General features: G+C 41.7%; 2 protein-coding genes across 3 annotated transcripts; both read left to right on the plus strand.

Moving 5' to 3' along the window:
* Positions 1-88: 88 nt before the first annotated feature.
* kbtbd7 (kelch repeat and BTB (POZ) domain containing 7) lies at positions 89-3123 on the plus strand. Its single transcript, XM_034574079.1, has one exon. It carries the CDS (start codon positions 746-748, stop codon positions 2615-2617), a length of 1872 nt encoding a protein of 623 aa, XP_034429970.1. The 5' UTR covers positions 89-745; the 3' UTR covers positions 2618-3123.
* Positions 3124-6080: 2957 nt separating this feature from the next.
* zgc:101559 (uncharacterized protein LOC492776 homolog) lies at positions 6081-8557 on the plus strand. Of its 2 annotated transcripts, none has more exons than XM_034574090.1 (2): positions 6081-6433; positions 7461-8557. In XM_034574090.1, the coding sequence occupies exons 1-2, from the start codon at positions 6176-6178 to the stop codon at positions 7899-7901; spliced, it is 699 nt and encodes a 232-aa protein (XP_034429981.1). In that variant the 5' UTR covers positions 6081-6175; the 3' UTR covers positions 7902-8557. The 2 variants fall into 2 exon arrangements, with proteins under 2 accessions (XP_034429981.1, XP_034429980.1); XM_034574089.1 differs by having other exon boundaries at positions 6124-6433; positions 7455-8557.
* Positions 8558-15169: the final 6612 nt, after the last annotated feature.

A 15169-nucleotide genomic window follows, 5' to 3' on the forward strand; every position in this document is an offset into this window, starting at 1 on the left:
ACTACTACTACTAATAATAATAATAATAATAATAATAATAATAATAATAATAATAAATACACCCTTATTTCAACCAGAAGCCATTTAAAGATAATTCCTTCTTCTCTTTAATGGGTTTGATTTTATGATTTTATCAACAACAACCAATCCTAAATTGACCTAGTTAAACAGACCAATCAGAAGCCTGTTAGCAAGGTTGTGTGAACGAGCAGTGACCCACAGCGGAAGCCTGGGGAGGATACCTTTCAAAATAAAAGACTACACTTTCTTCATTTTGAAAGTAACAGACTAATATAACTCATAGAAATACTTCAAACGATTAGAATGGCTTCAAAATCCACTAAAATGTGTTTTTATTGGAATTGGAGCGAAACCAATACAAATGCGTGCAACACAAAATGGAATTAAGTTTTAATTTTGAAATTCTTTCTTCCGGAAAATGTGGTTGCAACCTTATCTATTGACACATTTTCTGTCTTGATGACTTCTGCTCTGAGGACAGAAAACAACAGTGTATAGTAGAAATATTCACAGAAACCGGACTCTGCGGTTACACAGGAACGAACCGGCGGACTGTCTCTGGTTTGAAAGACACATTATGAGCGTGTGGAGCCCGGAGAGTGTCCGGAGACGCGGCGGAGCCTTCAGCCGCTGATGTGTGATTTCCACCCGGGAGCAGCATGTGTCATTATTCGGATCATGTCATTTGAAGGTAAACACCGAACCCCCCAGTGAAGCCGCAGCCATGGCTTCGTCTCTGAGCTGCTTCAGCGGACCCGAGGTGCTGGAGGACGCGAATCACGCCCGGGGCTTGGTGAACGAGCTCAAGCTGCTCTTCGACTGTCGCCTGCTCGGGGACGTCACCATCGGCGTCGAGTGTGAGGAGGAGTCGCTGGAGCCCGGCGGAGGCTCGACCGGGGGCGACCCGGACCGAGTGTTCCTGTGCAGCCGCAACGTCCTCGCCGCCGCCAGCCCCTACTTCAAGAGCATGTTCACCGGCGGCCTGAACGAGAGCGGGCAGGAGCGAGTGCTCATCCGCGGCGTGGACCCGGAGAGCATGTCGGTGATCATCGAGTACTGCTACACGGGCCGGGTGACCGTCACGGAGGGCAACGTCCAGCGGCTGTACGCGGCCGCCAACATGCTCCAGCTGGAGTACATCCGGAGGGCCTGCTCCAGCTTCATGACCCGGAGGCTGGACCTCTCCAACTGCGTGGGGCTGCTGAAGTTTGCAGACACCTACGACAACACTGAGCTGAAGGAGAGCGCACGGGCTTTCATAGCCAGGAACTTCAGCCAGCTGTGCAGCGGTGGGGAGCTGTGTGAGCTGGATCTGCTGCAGCTCAGGGACTTGCTGTCTTTGGATGCTTTGGACGTGGACTGTGAGAGAAAGGTGTGTTCGGCAGCTCTGCAGTGGGTAGAGGCCAATGCCCCGCAGAGAAGGGAGGATGCTCTGCAGGCGCTGAAGTGTGTTCGCTGGAACCTGTTCACCGAAAAGGACAAGCTTTACATGGAGGGCCTCATGGCCAGGCCTGTCATTGAGAAATACCTCGCATGCTTTTTCAACAGGTCCACAGAGGACAGCTGTGGCATGTCTGAAGCACAGGAGGTGGCAAAACACAGAATAGGCGTCAGCGCAAAAGAGATGATCCTCTTCTTCGGCCTGCCCAACGACAACATCATGTGCTGTGACCCGTACTCTGAGGACCTGTATTTCATGGCTCCCCCTTTGGAAGACCTCAGCAGTCAGGATTACAAACGCTCCACCATGGAGTCATTAATCGCCTGTGCCACACCTGAAAACAACCTGTACCTTGCCTCCCACCTTTCGAAACACTTCTGGCTGTATAACCCTGTGCTCAACAGCTGGCAGGAGTTGGCAGAGAGACCTCTGGGGAGGATACACTCCGGGATGGGCTACCTCAACGGTCACGTGTACCTTTTGGGAGGAAGGAACCCAGTGACGGACACCAGACTGAAGGAGGTCGAGTGTTACAGCGTCCAGAGGAACCAGTGGACGTTTGTGGCCCCTCTGCCTCACTCTCTGGGTAAAATGCAGGTGGTGGCGTTGAACGACCACCTCTACGTGGTAAACAAAAGGAGGATGCTCTGCTATGACCCCAAGAGGAACCGCTGGCGTCACTGCGGGTCACTAAGACGAGACAAGCTTCACAAGGCCTGCGTGTTTCAGGACCAGATCATCTGCGTGTGTGACATCCCCGTGGTGAAAGCATACAGCCCCACCAGGGGGGAATGGAAGAGGTTGGGTGACATTCCTATCGACAGTCGAGCTCTAAACTACCAGGTGATCCAGCACAACAGCAAACTGCTGCTCCTCACTCAGACTTTACTACAGCACAACAAAAACAGGGTCCTCATCCACGAGTACGACCCGGCCAGGGACACCTGGAAGAACGTCATGGCAGTGTACGTGTCCACGCTGGGGCCCGTGTGCGTTTCGACACGCGTGTACCCAGCGTGCCTTGGCTCAGCTCACAGCTTCTCTACAGAGGAGGATGACGACAGTGGCTCCAGTGCTGACTGGGACTTTGATGGGTTGACAGATGCAGATTCTGACTCTGGTAGCTCAAGCTCATTCTCAGACGAGAACTGGTAGCGAAATGCATCACTGTGTCAAAGAAAAGTAAAATTTATTTGTGATTCAAAGGATATTTACAGGGTTCTGTCTCGTGGAGTAAGTCTCGGATCCAGTTTAAAGTCAGTATTAAAACCAGCCATTGAGAGTAGAAGCACAAGCTTCTATCTTTTTTTTTTACAAATCTTGGTCCTGACTAATTCACTGGAGGAGGCAGGGGAAAGAAGCAGGAATGGTTTCATTCATTGTTTTCAGTCTTTTTCACACAGTGTGAACAAGAGCCAAGAGCGATTGGCTTTGTTCCTCAGTTTGTACCATGATCTGCCAGCAGGAGGGACAGCGTGACGTCTAGTAGTGTCACATACATAACTGTCTAAAAATAGTCTCCTCTATAGAGTAGAGTAGAGGATCTACCATAATTATTTAGCACATGCATAAGGGCAGTTGAATGGAGGCTGCTCGTAAGATGTGTAGCATTACACTTCCATCGTAGAAGGGTGCTTGGAGAGCGCATTGTTGCAGTTATTGAGATACCTGATCTCATGTTTAAATATCTGATGTGGGGACCTGCCCCACATCAGATATTTAAACATTTTCTGAAATGTACGAAAATGAAAAAAGAAAAGTATCTTGCCTTGTTAAAGGCAGTGAAAAAAAGAGTCCCGGATCTGCCCGTTTATCTTGATCTGTTCCAAAATTGCATGGGGTTCTTCCTTGGGTCATGTCCACTCCTCCATAAAAGTTCACGGAAATCCAGGAGGTCCAGTAGTTTTTGGGTTACGATAAGGAGAACATTAGAATGGCACGCAATAGAGCACACACCTCTGCCAAGGCCTAACAGTCCCCTCAAATTCAGTCAAACCGTCACAAAGATCCATGAATTATTCCCCAGGAAATAGGTCAAAATGTCCCCCAAAAAACATGCTGTCTCGCAATGTTACAGAAAGAGAAAAATAAAACCTGGATCCACACATCCACACATCTGTTTTCTGTTCTTTTTGGGGCCCATCAAGTTTAGCGAAAATTCGTTTTGTAGTTTTTTTGAAATCCTGCTGACAAAAAAACCAAAGGAGAAAGATGAAAATATGAGGTACTCATAATAACTCATTTATGAAGCAAAATGACATTAAAACATAACATTAACAGACTCCCTTGGAAAAGGAACAACAGGTGATGCTCAGCAAGTTCGTCCAGAAAACAAAGACGTGTCTTGCTCCTGAGTTCATTTTCAGTTTAGCGAGGAAGCCTTGTGGCTTTTTTGTGAAGAATTTGATGGCAAACAAGCAACTTAACTGTGTCTTTCATCAGATACTTTGTGCTTGGTTAATACCAAGCAGAGTGGCTGGTATTTCACATTTTGAACACTCTGCAGAAGATGGAGTATTTTTGACTTGACAGCTTGTCCTGAGCTACAAAAGACTTTAAATATGTCAAACTGTTTGCACATACAGAGTAGTACTCCCCATGATAAGTAAATGGACATGTTTGTGTTAAACCAGTGGAGGGCTCCTTTAATGCTTTAAGACAGCTCGTGCTGTGTTATATTTAGACTGGAATATGCTAATAACATGACAACTAACATAATACTTAGCTGGAATGCAGGAGCAGTCCGGCTTATGATCGATGTAAAAGCGTGACTGTGACTTTTGGAACATTAGGCAGCTCAAGTGGCTCACGTTCATGGCTCTAAACACTAACGGTCATTTACAGGGCTTAAGAATTTGCAGTTCTTGTAACGTTGGTGATGCACATCCCGATGTCGCACACAGTGAAAACTGCTGTATGAAATGTAGAAGCCATTGTACTATGCTCACTCAGGTTTTGGCTTTAAACAAAAGCCTGTATGCCATGATTGACTTGTTTTTTTAGATGTTGTGAAATTGTGAAAGATGTTGATGACAAATTATGCATTTTATTGAATTTATTTTAAACTATTTTATTATGTGTATGATTTTGTATCTATGATTTGTTTTTTACTTAACATTTATGTTACAATCAGAAATCAACTCACAAGGTGTTTTGAGTTGTACTGTTAAGTCCTGATTAATTATTTTATGTGAGGAAGTTTCGTCTGCATGTTTCCAACTGTCGCAAAGCCACTGGCCTCAACAACTGCCCCGTACACTCACTTACCAGTTTATAATCTTTCTTGAATCACATTGAAGTGTTTTAATCTGTCTAACCTCATTGATATAAATGTTGTAGACAGAATATTAGAGACAGTGCAGCCTCTAAAATGTTGATTAAGTTGAGTTAAAACCTCAGAAACATATTTATGAGTGTTGTGGTTTGAGACTGTTAAAGTTAGTTGTACCTAATAAACTGGTAAATGAGTGTAGATCTTCTTGTTCTCTGTGATGGGAGGTTGAAGTGATAGCGTGCAAGAGGAGGGAGGGTTGGTTGGCTGTGGTAACAGGTGGTCTGGATAATAAAGCTGTTTTAGTGTTTGTCAATTAAACATCTGTGTCTGACGCAGAAGAACATGCGAGTGTGTTTTAGTTTTTTAAGCACATGAGGTAAAAACACACAGGTACACAACACAAGATTCAAATGTGATCTAATTTTATTTTTCAACATTGTAGTAAATAAAAGTATTTATATGGCAACAGCAGGGTGAAAATGAAGGTCACACTCAATGTCATAGTTTGCGAAAAAACCTATTTGAAAATGTAATTTTAATATTTATGTAAGTATGGAAAAATAACCTAACAAAACGTATTGGTAATAATTCAAAGCTGTGTGTATATTTTTAAATACATATTTTACTTCCATTGCTGGATGGTTTAGTTTAGTTAAATGTTGACATTTTTAAAATATATAGTCAAATCAATTTGTAGAAAAAAAACACAATAGATAATCAGCAACACAAGTAGTAGCAAAATCATGACGTAAATATTAAGTTACATTTCTTTTTCCACCCGAAAGTGAGCAGGAAGAAGGTCAATTTATTGTGAGTTAGACTTAAACAATTAATTTGAGCTCCAACTTGTAGCTTGGTTTACAGCAACTGCTTAGTGTGTTCAAGTTATGGTGAGCATGCAGCATGACACTAAATATAATTTAAGCTCATCTTTTATCAGGCATACTTCTAGATCGTTTTAAGAACCTGTTACTAAACATTTGTGGAACAAGCTCCCCAGAAATGTGAGTTCTTTTAAATCAATGCTGCAAACTTTCCAAATAATTACATTTCTTACACTATTTTCACTCTTTTATCTGTGAATGCCTCTTTTTTGTATAGTCTTATGTTTCTTTTACTATTTGTCACGATGACTTTTATATTTTATGTTTATTGTTGAAATGTGCTTTACAAATAAAACTGCCTTCCAACTCATTAATTAAACTAATTCATTAAAAGGAGGAAAAGAGGTTTAGCAGCCAAATTAAATATTTTTGTGCTGAATCATTCCCATTGAAGCAGAATAAGTGGTACATGTAGTGAAATGTATGCAAAGTGCTGAATAACGTTAAATACAGTCTATGTGAATAACGGTGCAGACAACACTCGTCCATCTGCGGTCTCTCCAACCCTCGCGATATTTGAGCGCAGTTAGCCACCAGACCGCGAGATGAGGAGAAATGGCAAAAGACAACAAAGCTGAGGAGGAATTTCACACCGTTTTCAGCAGAAACGATTCTCTGGAGCTTTCTGCACAACACGACCATGACACCACACAGGCTCGGACCTTTAAGATCATCGTGATCGGAGACTCCAACGTGGGGAAGACGTGTCTGACGTACCGGTTCTGCGGAGGCACCTTCCTGAAAAACCCCGAGGCGACGATCGGGGTCGATTTCCGAGAGAGGTCGGTGGAGCTGGATGGAGAGAGTGTCAAGGTGAGAGGAAACGCACACAAACACAAACACACACCGCCACACACTTCACACATTTCATTCACCTGATAGATTAATCTCTCTGAGCCGTGGTCCATATGTGGACATGGAGGAGAGTCTGTGCTGGAGCTGTATGGGGACAGTATCAAGACGAGAGGAAACACACAAACACACACCGTCACTCACAAAACACACTTGTTTCTCCTGCTGAATGAACACAACCACCTCTGAGCCGTGGTCCATATATAAACATGGAGGAGTTTAACCTGGAGCTGACTGGAGAGAGTATCAAGGTAAGAGGAAATACACAAACACACACTTCATTCTACTGCTAAATGAACACAACCATCTTTGAGCTGTGGTCCATATGTGAACATGGAGGAGAGTCTGTGCTGGAGCTGTATGGAGACAGTATCAAGACGAGAGGAAACACACAAACACACAAAACACACTTTATTCTCCTGTGGAATGAACACAACCATCTTTGAGCCGTGGTCCATATGTGAACATGGAGGAGAGTCTGACCAGCAGCTGGATGGAGATGGTGGGGGACCTGTCCTGCATCTACCAATAAATTAATCACTTCAGATAAAGAAAAGCCGGAGAGCATCTCTGTCGGCTTTTCTTTATTAAAAGATAAGTTTATTCATATGTTTGAGTTAATTTACGAATTGTGTGTGTGTGTCCTATTCCCGCCAAATAGGCCTTCATTGTTGTTGGAAAAAGAAAACCATATCGCACTGTTGCACTGGGTGAAATGTACCTTCATTACTACAGTAGTATTAAAGCCTTTTTTATGAGGATATAGATCTGTGGCCAAGTGTTAAGTATTAATATCTTCAGCAGGAACAAATAGGCTTGGGGCGGAGAAACCGGAGAGAGGTGGGATGTCAGAGTATTGAGGGATATTGTTGGTTTCAGTGTTTCCTTAGTGTTGGTCGATGATGTGAAGAATCTACAGTAACACCGCTGTTTGACTGTTATAACTTGAATATTATATCACTGTTTGTTTCTGTTTTGCCAGTTGCAGATCTGGGACACGGCAGGTCAGGAGCGTTTCAGGAAGAGCATGGTGGAGCACTACTACCGCAGCGTCCACGCCGTCATCTTTGTGTACGACGTGACCAGCGTCTCATCCTTCGACAGCATCCCCGAGTGGATTGAGGAATGCAGCCGACACTGTGTGGGGCCCCTGGTGCCGCGCATCATGGTGGGAAACAAGTGTGATCTGAGGGACTGCAGGGAGGTCCCCACGGCGGCCGCCCAGTGTCTCGCTGACAGATACAACTTCCCGTTGTTTGAGACCTCGGCCAAAGACCCTGCTGAGAAGGAGCACGTCGATGCCATTTTTCTGACGATCGCTTATAGGCTGAAGAGTCACAAACCTCTGAGACTGAAGCAGCTGCGGGAGAGCGGTGTGAGTGATCTGTGGAACCAGAGAGAGCAGGAAGAAGCAGCTTGTCAATGCTAAGGTCAACTCCATCTTATATGGATTTTTATGAAGGTCACCCCGGCCGTCTGGAACAATCATAATGCTGAGAAACGCAGCGTTGAGTTGAGCTTCCAAACGTCGACCTCTGAAAGGACAGAAGCTTCTTATGATTTTTGCACTTTCCCCTTCCTACTGTAAGGCACAGCTTGTGACAGTATGGGTAACAATGTATATCTAAGTTTGCACAATATTGAATCAACATTTCAATGGAATGCACAAATCGATTTGGAGTTATGACGAGTACATGAAATCATTCACAGCATCGCAGAGTACATTTTATTATGCACATGAATTATATGCAATCAGCCGTCTAGTAGCACTACAACTATCAGAATCCAAAGCAGACAGTAAGTAAAGGGAAAAACAGATTTCCCTGTGCATAAAGGGACCAGTGAGATAAACTGTGAAGTAAACATTCTCTATAAATGTTTTAGTGACATGCAATTTCTAAAACTGTGAGTTTTGGTGCTGTTATTACGTGTTTATCTCTCAAATTTCAAGCTTTATGATGTCAGAACTAAACCTTATTTGACTGGTACTTTTTTGCATGTGTTCAATAATGCAAATGTTTACCAGCAGCACGAAGAATTGGAACAATATAAAGCTGCAAATCAATAAAAGTGATTTGAAAAGTGGCACGATTTTCCTTTGGAACGTTGCATGTTTCAGTCTTGTTTACAGATTTTTAATCGATATGAGAACTTAAACATATGGGAAATATGTTGACAATTTTCTCACATAAGAATACATTTGAATAAATATATTAGAATTATATTATTATATCATTACAACAACACAGAAATGGGGGGGGCTTAAACACCTAAAGTATATTAGGTTACGCCTCAAATGTGTTTTTTTTCTCCCTGATATTATTGTTGTGCTCTGTTATACAAACAGCAAGAATATATGGGTCAATGACGAATAAGGATTTTCAACAGGCCAATTTTAAAATACAAATATAAGAATTTCTATTATAATTGTTCAAACATTAGGAATGTTGTGTACACATAAAATCCTATAAAAATGTCAAATTATTTGATTTTTTTGTTTTTTCATCTAGATGAATTGGCTGTGGCCTTAAAAAATTTCATGTGGTGCGACTGTGATTTATCTTAAAATGAATTAATTACCTTAATATGCTTACATTTTTTTTTTTACAATTTCTCAATAATATAAAGTAATTTGAAACAAAGTAGTTGCATTTCTTTTGAGTTTTTTGTAAATAATGATCTCATATTTTTGTTCTATAATGTCACCGTCCCCTTATTAAATGTAGCACATAAAATTTATAAAAATGTCACAGAAAGCCACAGAAATTTTATATTTTACTTTAAATTGAATACAGGTCTTGGTATTATTGGTCAAACCACATGAGTGGTCGCTCCAAATGATATGAAAACCTATCGTTTAAAGAGATCGATAAAAAATAAATTCCATACAAAAAATTGATTTAAACCAGATTTGATTAAAATTTAATAGAATCTTCATAAACGCAAACATTTCATAAATATTTTTTTAAATAAAAATCTCATCAAGAACATTTAAGTGCAGCACACATTGTTAACAAACATTTCATTAAACTTGACGTGTGAAAGTGGGGCACGTTGCGTGTGCATTTTCTGGCTGCTCTTGTGCTCCATCAACCAGAACCGGTGGAATGTTCTCCATAGATGGCGGCGTAAGGTCTAACACAGCGTTTGCCATATTTTTACTTTCTCTGTAAGCACTGGATGCAGCCCTCCATTTCTCTCTCCGTTTCTTTTTCTCTCTCTCTGTCAACTCACTTGACTTGGCATATGGAATCCTTCCCTGCTGTTTATTTCTCTGGTAGCTGAAAAAGATATGTAGTGTCATGCCATAAATCAATAACTTATTTTGGACTAATGATGGATGAACATTTTAATGAAAATATGCATTTTGTCCAGGTAATGAAAAACACATAAGAGCAATGTGTACTTCATGCTGCTTTATTTGTAGTTTTAATTTTTTTAATGTTTTAACATACCTTTCTCTTCTCCGAGCAAGGTTCTCCGCTCTTGCTGCAGGGTCAGAATTAACACGCTGCATATGGCGAGCGGTTTTTATTTTGCTTGGAAGGGGCATCTGGTAAAATACATTTAAACAGTCACACACACGCACACACACACACACACGCGCTTTCTTACATACTTGATGACTAAGAAATCACAGATCAATAGAGGCAAGCGTTTCATCATTTCACATAGTTCTGTGTTCAGACCTAACTTATAATTTTGAACCCTGGTAGCTGCTGACATTTGAACACCCAGCTGTGTGGCAGTGAAAGCTTGTAACACAGCAACCATAGTCGTAGTAATGTGACTCCTGCAGCCTGTTTCAACAGCTGCACAGAATGTGTGTAAAGTTAACACACAATCACTAGTTTGAAAAGTAGTCGCCTGGATCATCATTCAGTTCAGGACAGGTAAACAATATAAAGAGACATACGATGGACTGATTAAATTAAACAGGAGACAGTAATGCCTGCAGTGACATATGGACTAACACGTGTATTGACACATTAACGATTCAAAAATCATTTATCTGTCATGTGCCGACGACAGCCAGTGGGGCAGGAGGCATTATGTTTTTGTGTTGTCCGTCCCATTCTTGTGAAAACAATATCTTCGCCTTGAGGGAATTTCTTCAAATTTGGTACAAATGTTCAGTTGGACTCATGGATTAACTTAATTTTCAAGGTCATGGCTGCCTCACAAAACATGTGTTTGGCCTCTTGAACATCTCAAGTCTGCTTTTGGGAATTTCTTCAAATTTTGACCAGTTGTCACTTGGACTCAAAGTTGAATTCATTAGACTTCAGTGATCTAAAATTAAAAGGACTGGTTGTTTGAGGCAAACAACTGCAGGGCAGTTACTCTTGTTTCTGCTCTAGTTTATGTTTTATTTACTGAGGTGAGGACGGCCCCATCACACATACACCAGCATCAGTGATAGAAAACGCAGGTCTAAGCATCAAAGATTCAGCCTAAATCTCAACAAAAATGATTTTAAAATTCTAGTTGTTTCTTCCTCTGGTCCAAGTAATGGAACAGTAAGTGTGCTGGTCAGTGTCATGATAAATATAAAGGAATGACGTCTTTGACAGGAGTTCGGTTCCTGTTTTCATCATAAATCTCTTGTCTTTCAAATGGTTTCCATGACAACAGTTCATAAGAAATTACTCACACCCTAACTATCTCCTAACTTAGGTGTCTGGTGCAACTCCCAAACTATTCTCAAACAAAACTGCATTATTTTGAACCTGGTATGACAGGCAGCTGTTTTTTTTCCCGTACAAACATGAACACAAACGTTTATCCTGTCATACGTTCACAACGTCTTTCGTCAGTGGGCCTCCTCAGCCGCCATACTTCACAGTATCTACATGACTAAATGACCACTTTATTTTTTCTGTAACAGCCTGATTTCTACTTTATCATGTGAGGTCTCCTCCCCTCAGGCCTGTCATGTGTTGATCAACACTTTTACAGCAGAACGGTGCTCTCCACTTTTTCTGATACATGCATAATTTAACTTTTTACTCAGTATAAATAGATGCAGATTTTCAGATATCGGATTTAGACAACTATAGAAAATACATGTTTAATTTTTAATATGTAATTTCATGATTGTTTTCCGGGCACACAGGAAGACTGAAGCTATTAGTTTCATTATAACTGACATTTAGTATAGAGCGCTGTGCTCCTGGTGAGATTCTGGTAAATCTCATCTTAATCCGTTTTTTGTGTTATAAATCTGTCCGCCCCATCCTGCTGGGAATATAAACCACAGTGTATGGATTCGGAGGCAGTAGGGATTACAAGTACATGAAAAAAGAAAACATAATCATCATAGCAACACAAACACAAAGCGGATGCAGAAATGTCAGACATCAGAGCGACAGTGACGTCTGACTGAAATCAACAGGAGAGATTTGCATCAGAGATCCTGTTTAATTGAATTATTTGCAAATTCATGAACCTAACAACTGTAAATCACTGCTGGTATTAGCTCTTTTTCAAACTTGACACGTGCGGCTCTCTTTCTATTTACCAGTTAAACAGCGGTGTGGAGGTGAGGGGGCTGGGAGAGCGCCTTCACCTGCACCACAGAGGATCAATCAGCACAGGTGAGAGCTGTTAGCTGAGACGCTCTCAGGCACGGAGGACTGAGAGACTGTAGAAAGGACTGAGCTGCAAAGCTAGTCGCTTTAAGTTAAAGTTTATTTATGTTTGTTCTACTGTGTGTTTTGAAGAGAATAAAACATGCTAAAACCAGAATGGTCTGTCTCTGGGAGAGCCCTGTGGCATGGTCTACTGCCACAAGCAGTAACATGTTTGCCTATTTGCAAGTGATTGTATCGACAGTGTTTGTCACTGAAAATTACAACACAGAGTAACTGGAGTATGATCAGATCTGTTGATTTTCAGTCACATGGGAGCAGATGAAGCCTTTTCTTGTTCATCAGCCTCATGTGTGTCAAAGTACAGGAGCCGGCTCACTGACAGACACCTCACAGACTGCCTCAGACTGGCTGTCTGTAGCTATAAGCCAGACTACAAAGCACTCACAGACAATACTCAGTCACAGCCATCACATTAGCCCACTGTCTCTCATCAGTCGGGAATTCCCAGATGCCAAAGAGATGGTGATGCTGGAGCTGCAGAAGGTGTCTGGAGGACAGGCAGACAAGCAGGAGGATCTGGGGGGAACCACCTGCCAGAAAGCTACAAAAGGCCTAGGCCAGCAGCAGTCTAGACAGTGTGTTTGAAGAGATAGCAGATGAGCAAGCATCAACATCACTGAGCAGTGCACCAGTGGGGGCTGCTATTCAGTTAGAGACATACCTGGCAGAGGCCACAACTTCTCGGGAAGACAAACCACTGCAGTACTGGGGGGTTAATAAAGTGTGGTTTCCCACTCTCGCCCACATGTCACGCAAATACCTCTCGGCACCATGCAGTAGTGTGGAAAGGGAAAAGCTGTTTAGCTCAGTGCTACATATTGTCGATGAAAACAGAAACAGGCTCACAGCTGATAATGCAGAGAAGCTTCTTTTCATTAAAAAAGAATCTGCCTCTCAGCGCAAACCCATCCACTTTGACAGGAGAAAAACTCTTCAAATGTGGAATTCTAAACAGTAGAAATTCTACGTGACCTGGTGTGAGGGCCCTGGCCGTATGTGTTTTCCTGGCTGTGTTCTCTGTTGAAGGTGGTTTGCTGATTTGTTTTGCCTGACTTCCTGGTTACTGCGAGGCTCCGCCTACTCTTGATTGCTGACTCACTGCACCTGCAAAGCCGAGTATAAAGGCCAGGCTGCATTCGACTGATCTCGCTCTCTCCCTGGACCGCCAAGCTCCTGCTCCTTGTTTGTACTTTTGCTCTCCACCATACAACACAAGCTACATACACATGGCTTTCACTTCATTCCACACCTCAACCACACACTGACAACTGACTTGACATTCATACATTTTGTTATTCTGTTGATTTTATTAAAAAATGTTGCTTTGATTCAAGCTATCTGTGTAGACATCCCTTAATTGTTGTGGCCTAAAATGAGCTGGTCATAACAGTGGTTTAATGAGTGAACTTGTTCCATGTGTGTATAGTAACAGTCGTCTGTCTACTGCTCCTCTCTGCTCCTGTCTTTCCACGTATAACAGGGATGCATCCATGTTGGCAATGCAACGTCGCACCCGAGGCCTGAGCCTCGAGGAGATAGTCGCATTGTCGAAAGACGAGCTGCAGATGCCTGTGACTATGGAAGACTTCAACCTCACGCTCGAGAGGATCTCTAAGCTCTCTGCTGCCGACCTGGAAAGATATGATGCCTGGATGGCTGAGTTTGGGTTAGTGTAGACAACAGTACCATTGAGACCCAGAGGGACCAGCACCTTAAAAGGAGGACTCATAGTTTTGAAAATGATGAAGAGCACGGACTTGGGAGTGTTTACAGAGCCGAGGGAATTGTAGCACGTGAACCAGGCGGCACATCAGGGATCAAGAAAACACAGATTTTAGATTCATAGCCTAAACCTTAGTTACTTATTACCTCCACCAAAAGAGGTTCTATTGTATTCTGCATTTGTTTGTTAGTTAATAGAATCTTCAGACTCTCTCGTTCACAAAAAAAAAAATGCAGATAGTGCAGAGCAGTAAATCATTCTGTTCTAATTTGAGATCTCATTAAGTCTTATTTTAAAATGTTCTCCTAACTCAACCATTTAGTTAGGATATGCTGTTTACCCTGAGTTGGATTGCTATACATCACAGCAACATTTGTTTTAGCATTGATAAATTATTTACGATGAAATGAACTGCTATGTATCACAGCATTCAATATTTTTAACCTTTACACTGTAAATAGTTAATTTCACTTATTGTCTAAGTTATTTGAGTAATTTATTTCGGGCTCAGAGTCAGGACTTTAATAAATGAACACCTCATTAGTCTCTATATGTGAAAATAATCAAGTTTGGGGATTATTTATGGGATTTTTCAAACCTGTTGTTCCTGTGTTAGTTCACTGCACGTTTCCACGGAGGGATCTCGAGCAGCACTACTGTGCAGGTAACACTCTCACCTATGTGCCGTGCAGCAGCACCGTGTGGACACAATACGCAACTACATCTAAACAACATATCCATATAGGGTTTAGTGGCCTTATATTTCATATGTGCTACAGGTGATACAAAAAAAGATGAATGCAAAGTGGAACATGTTGAGGTAGTAAATCTAAAGAGATAGTGAGTCATACATATTAGACAGTAAATCATTATTTTGAGATCCTAAGTTATTTGCAACATTTTTTTTAACAAAGCGCTAGAAATGGGCTTCCATGTAGATGTGTGTTGCAACTGACCGCATGAACAACAACATAATAATAATAATAATAATAATACACTTTATTTCTATAGCGCCCTCCAACACCAGAGGTACTTCACAAAAGGAAATACAAGTGCAAAGATAGTAGATCATAGAAAAGCCAGTTCATACTCAGTAATGCAATAAAACAGAGCAGATAAAAAAACAACATTAAAACATAATACACACATTAAATATTGATGGTTCTCATTCATATTATTACATCACCCCTCACTGGGTCATTGTGTGTTATAGCCTATTCATTGTTAAAAAAGAAACCCCACCCAACTGTAAATTAATCTATCTTCCTCTCCACAAGCTTTAAATGAAAATACTGCTCACATATTAATGCACAATTAATA

This window comes from Hippoglossus hippoglossus, chromosome 21 (assembly GCF_009819705.1).
Source record: "Hippoglossus hippoglossus isolate fHipHip1 chromosome 21, fHipHip1.pri, whole genome shotgun sequence".
NCBI lineage: Eukaryota > Metazoa > Chordata > Actinopteri > Pleuronectiformes > Pleuronectidae > Hippoglossus > Hippoglossus hippoglossus.

Bases quoted from the DNA above. Each gene is read 5' to 3' on its own strand.
- kbtbd7 (XM_034574079.1), top strand. From the start codon at position 746: ATGGCTTCGTCTCTGAGCTGCTTCAGCGGACCCGAGGTGCTGGAGGAC.
- zgc:101559 (XM_034574089.1), top strand. From the start codon at position 6,176: ATGGCAAAAGACAACAAAGCTGAGGAGGAATTTCACACCGTTTTCAGC. The intron at 6,434-7,454 runs GTGAGAGGAAAC...CTGTTTTGCCAG, and splicing joins TGGATGGAGAGAGTGTCAAG to TTGCAGATCTGGGACACGGC.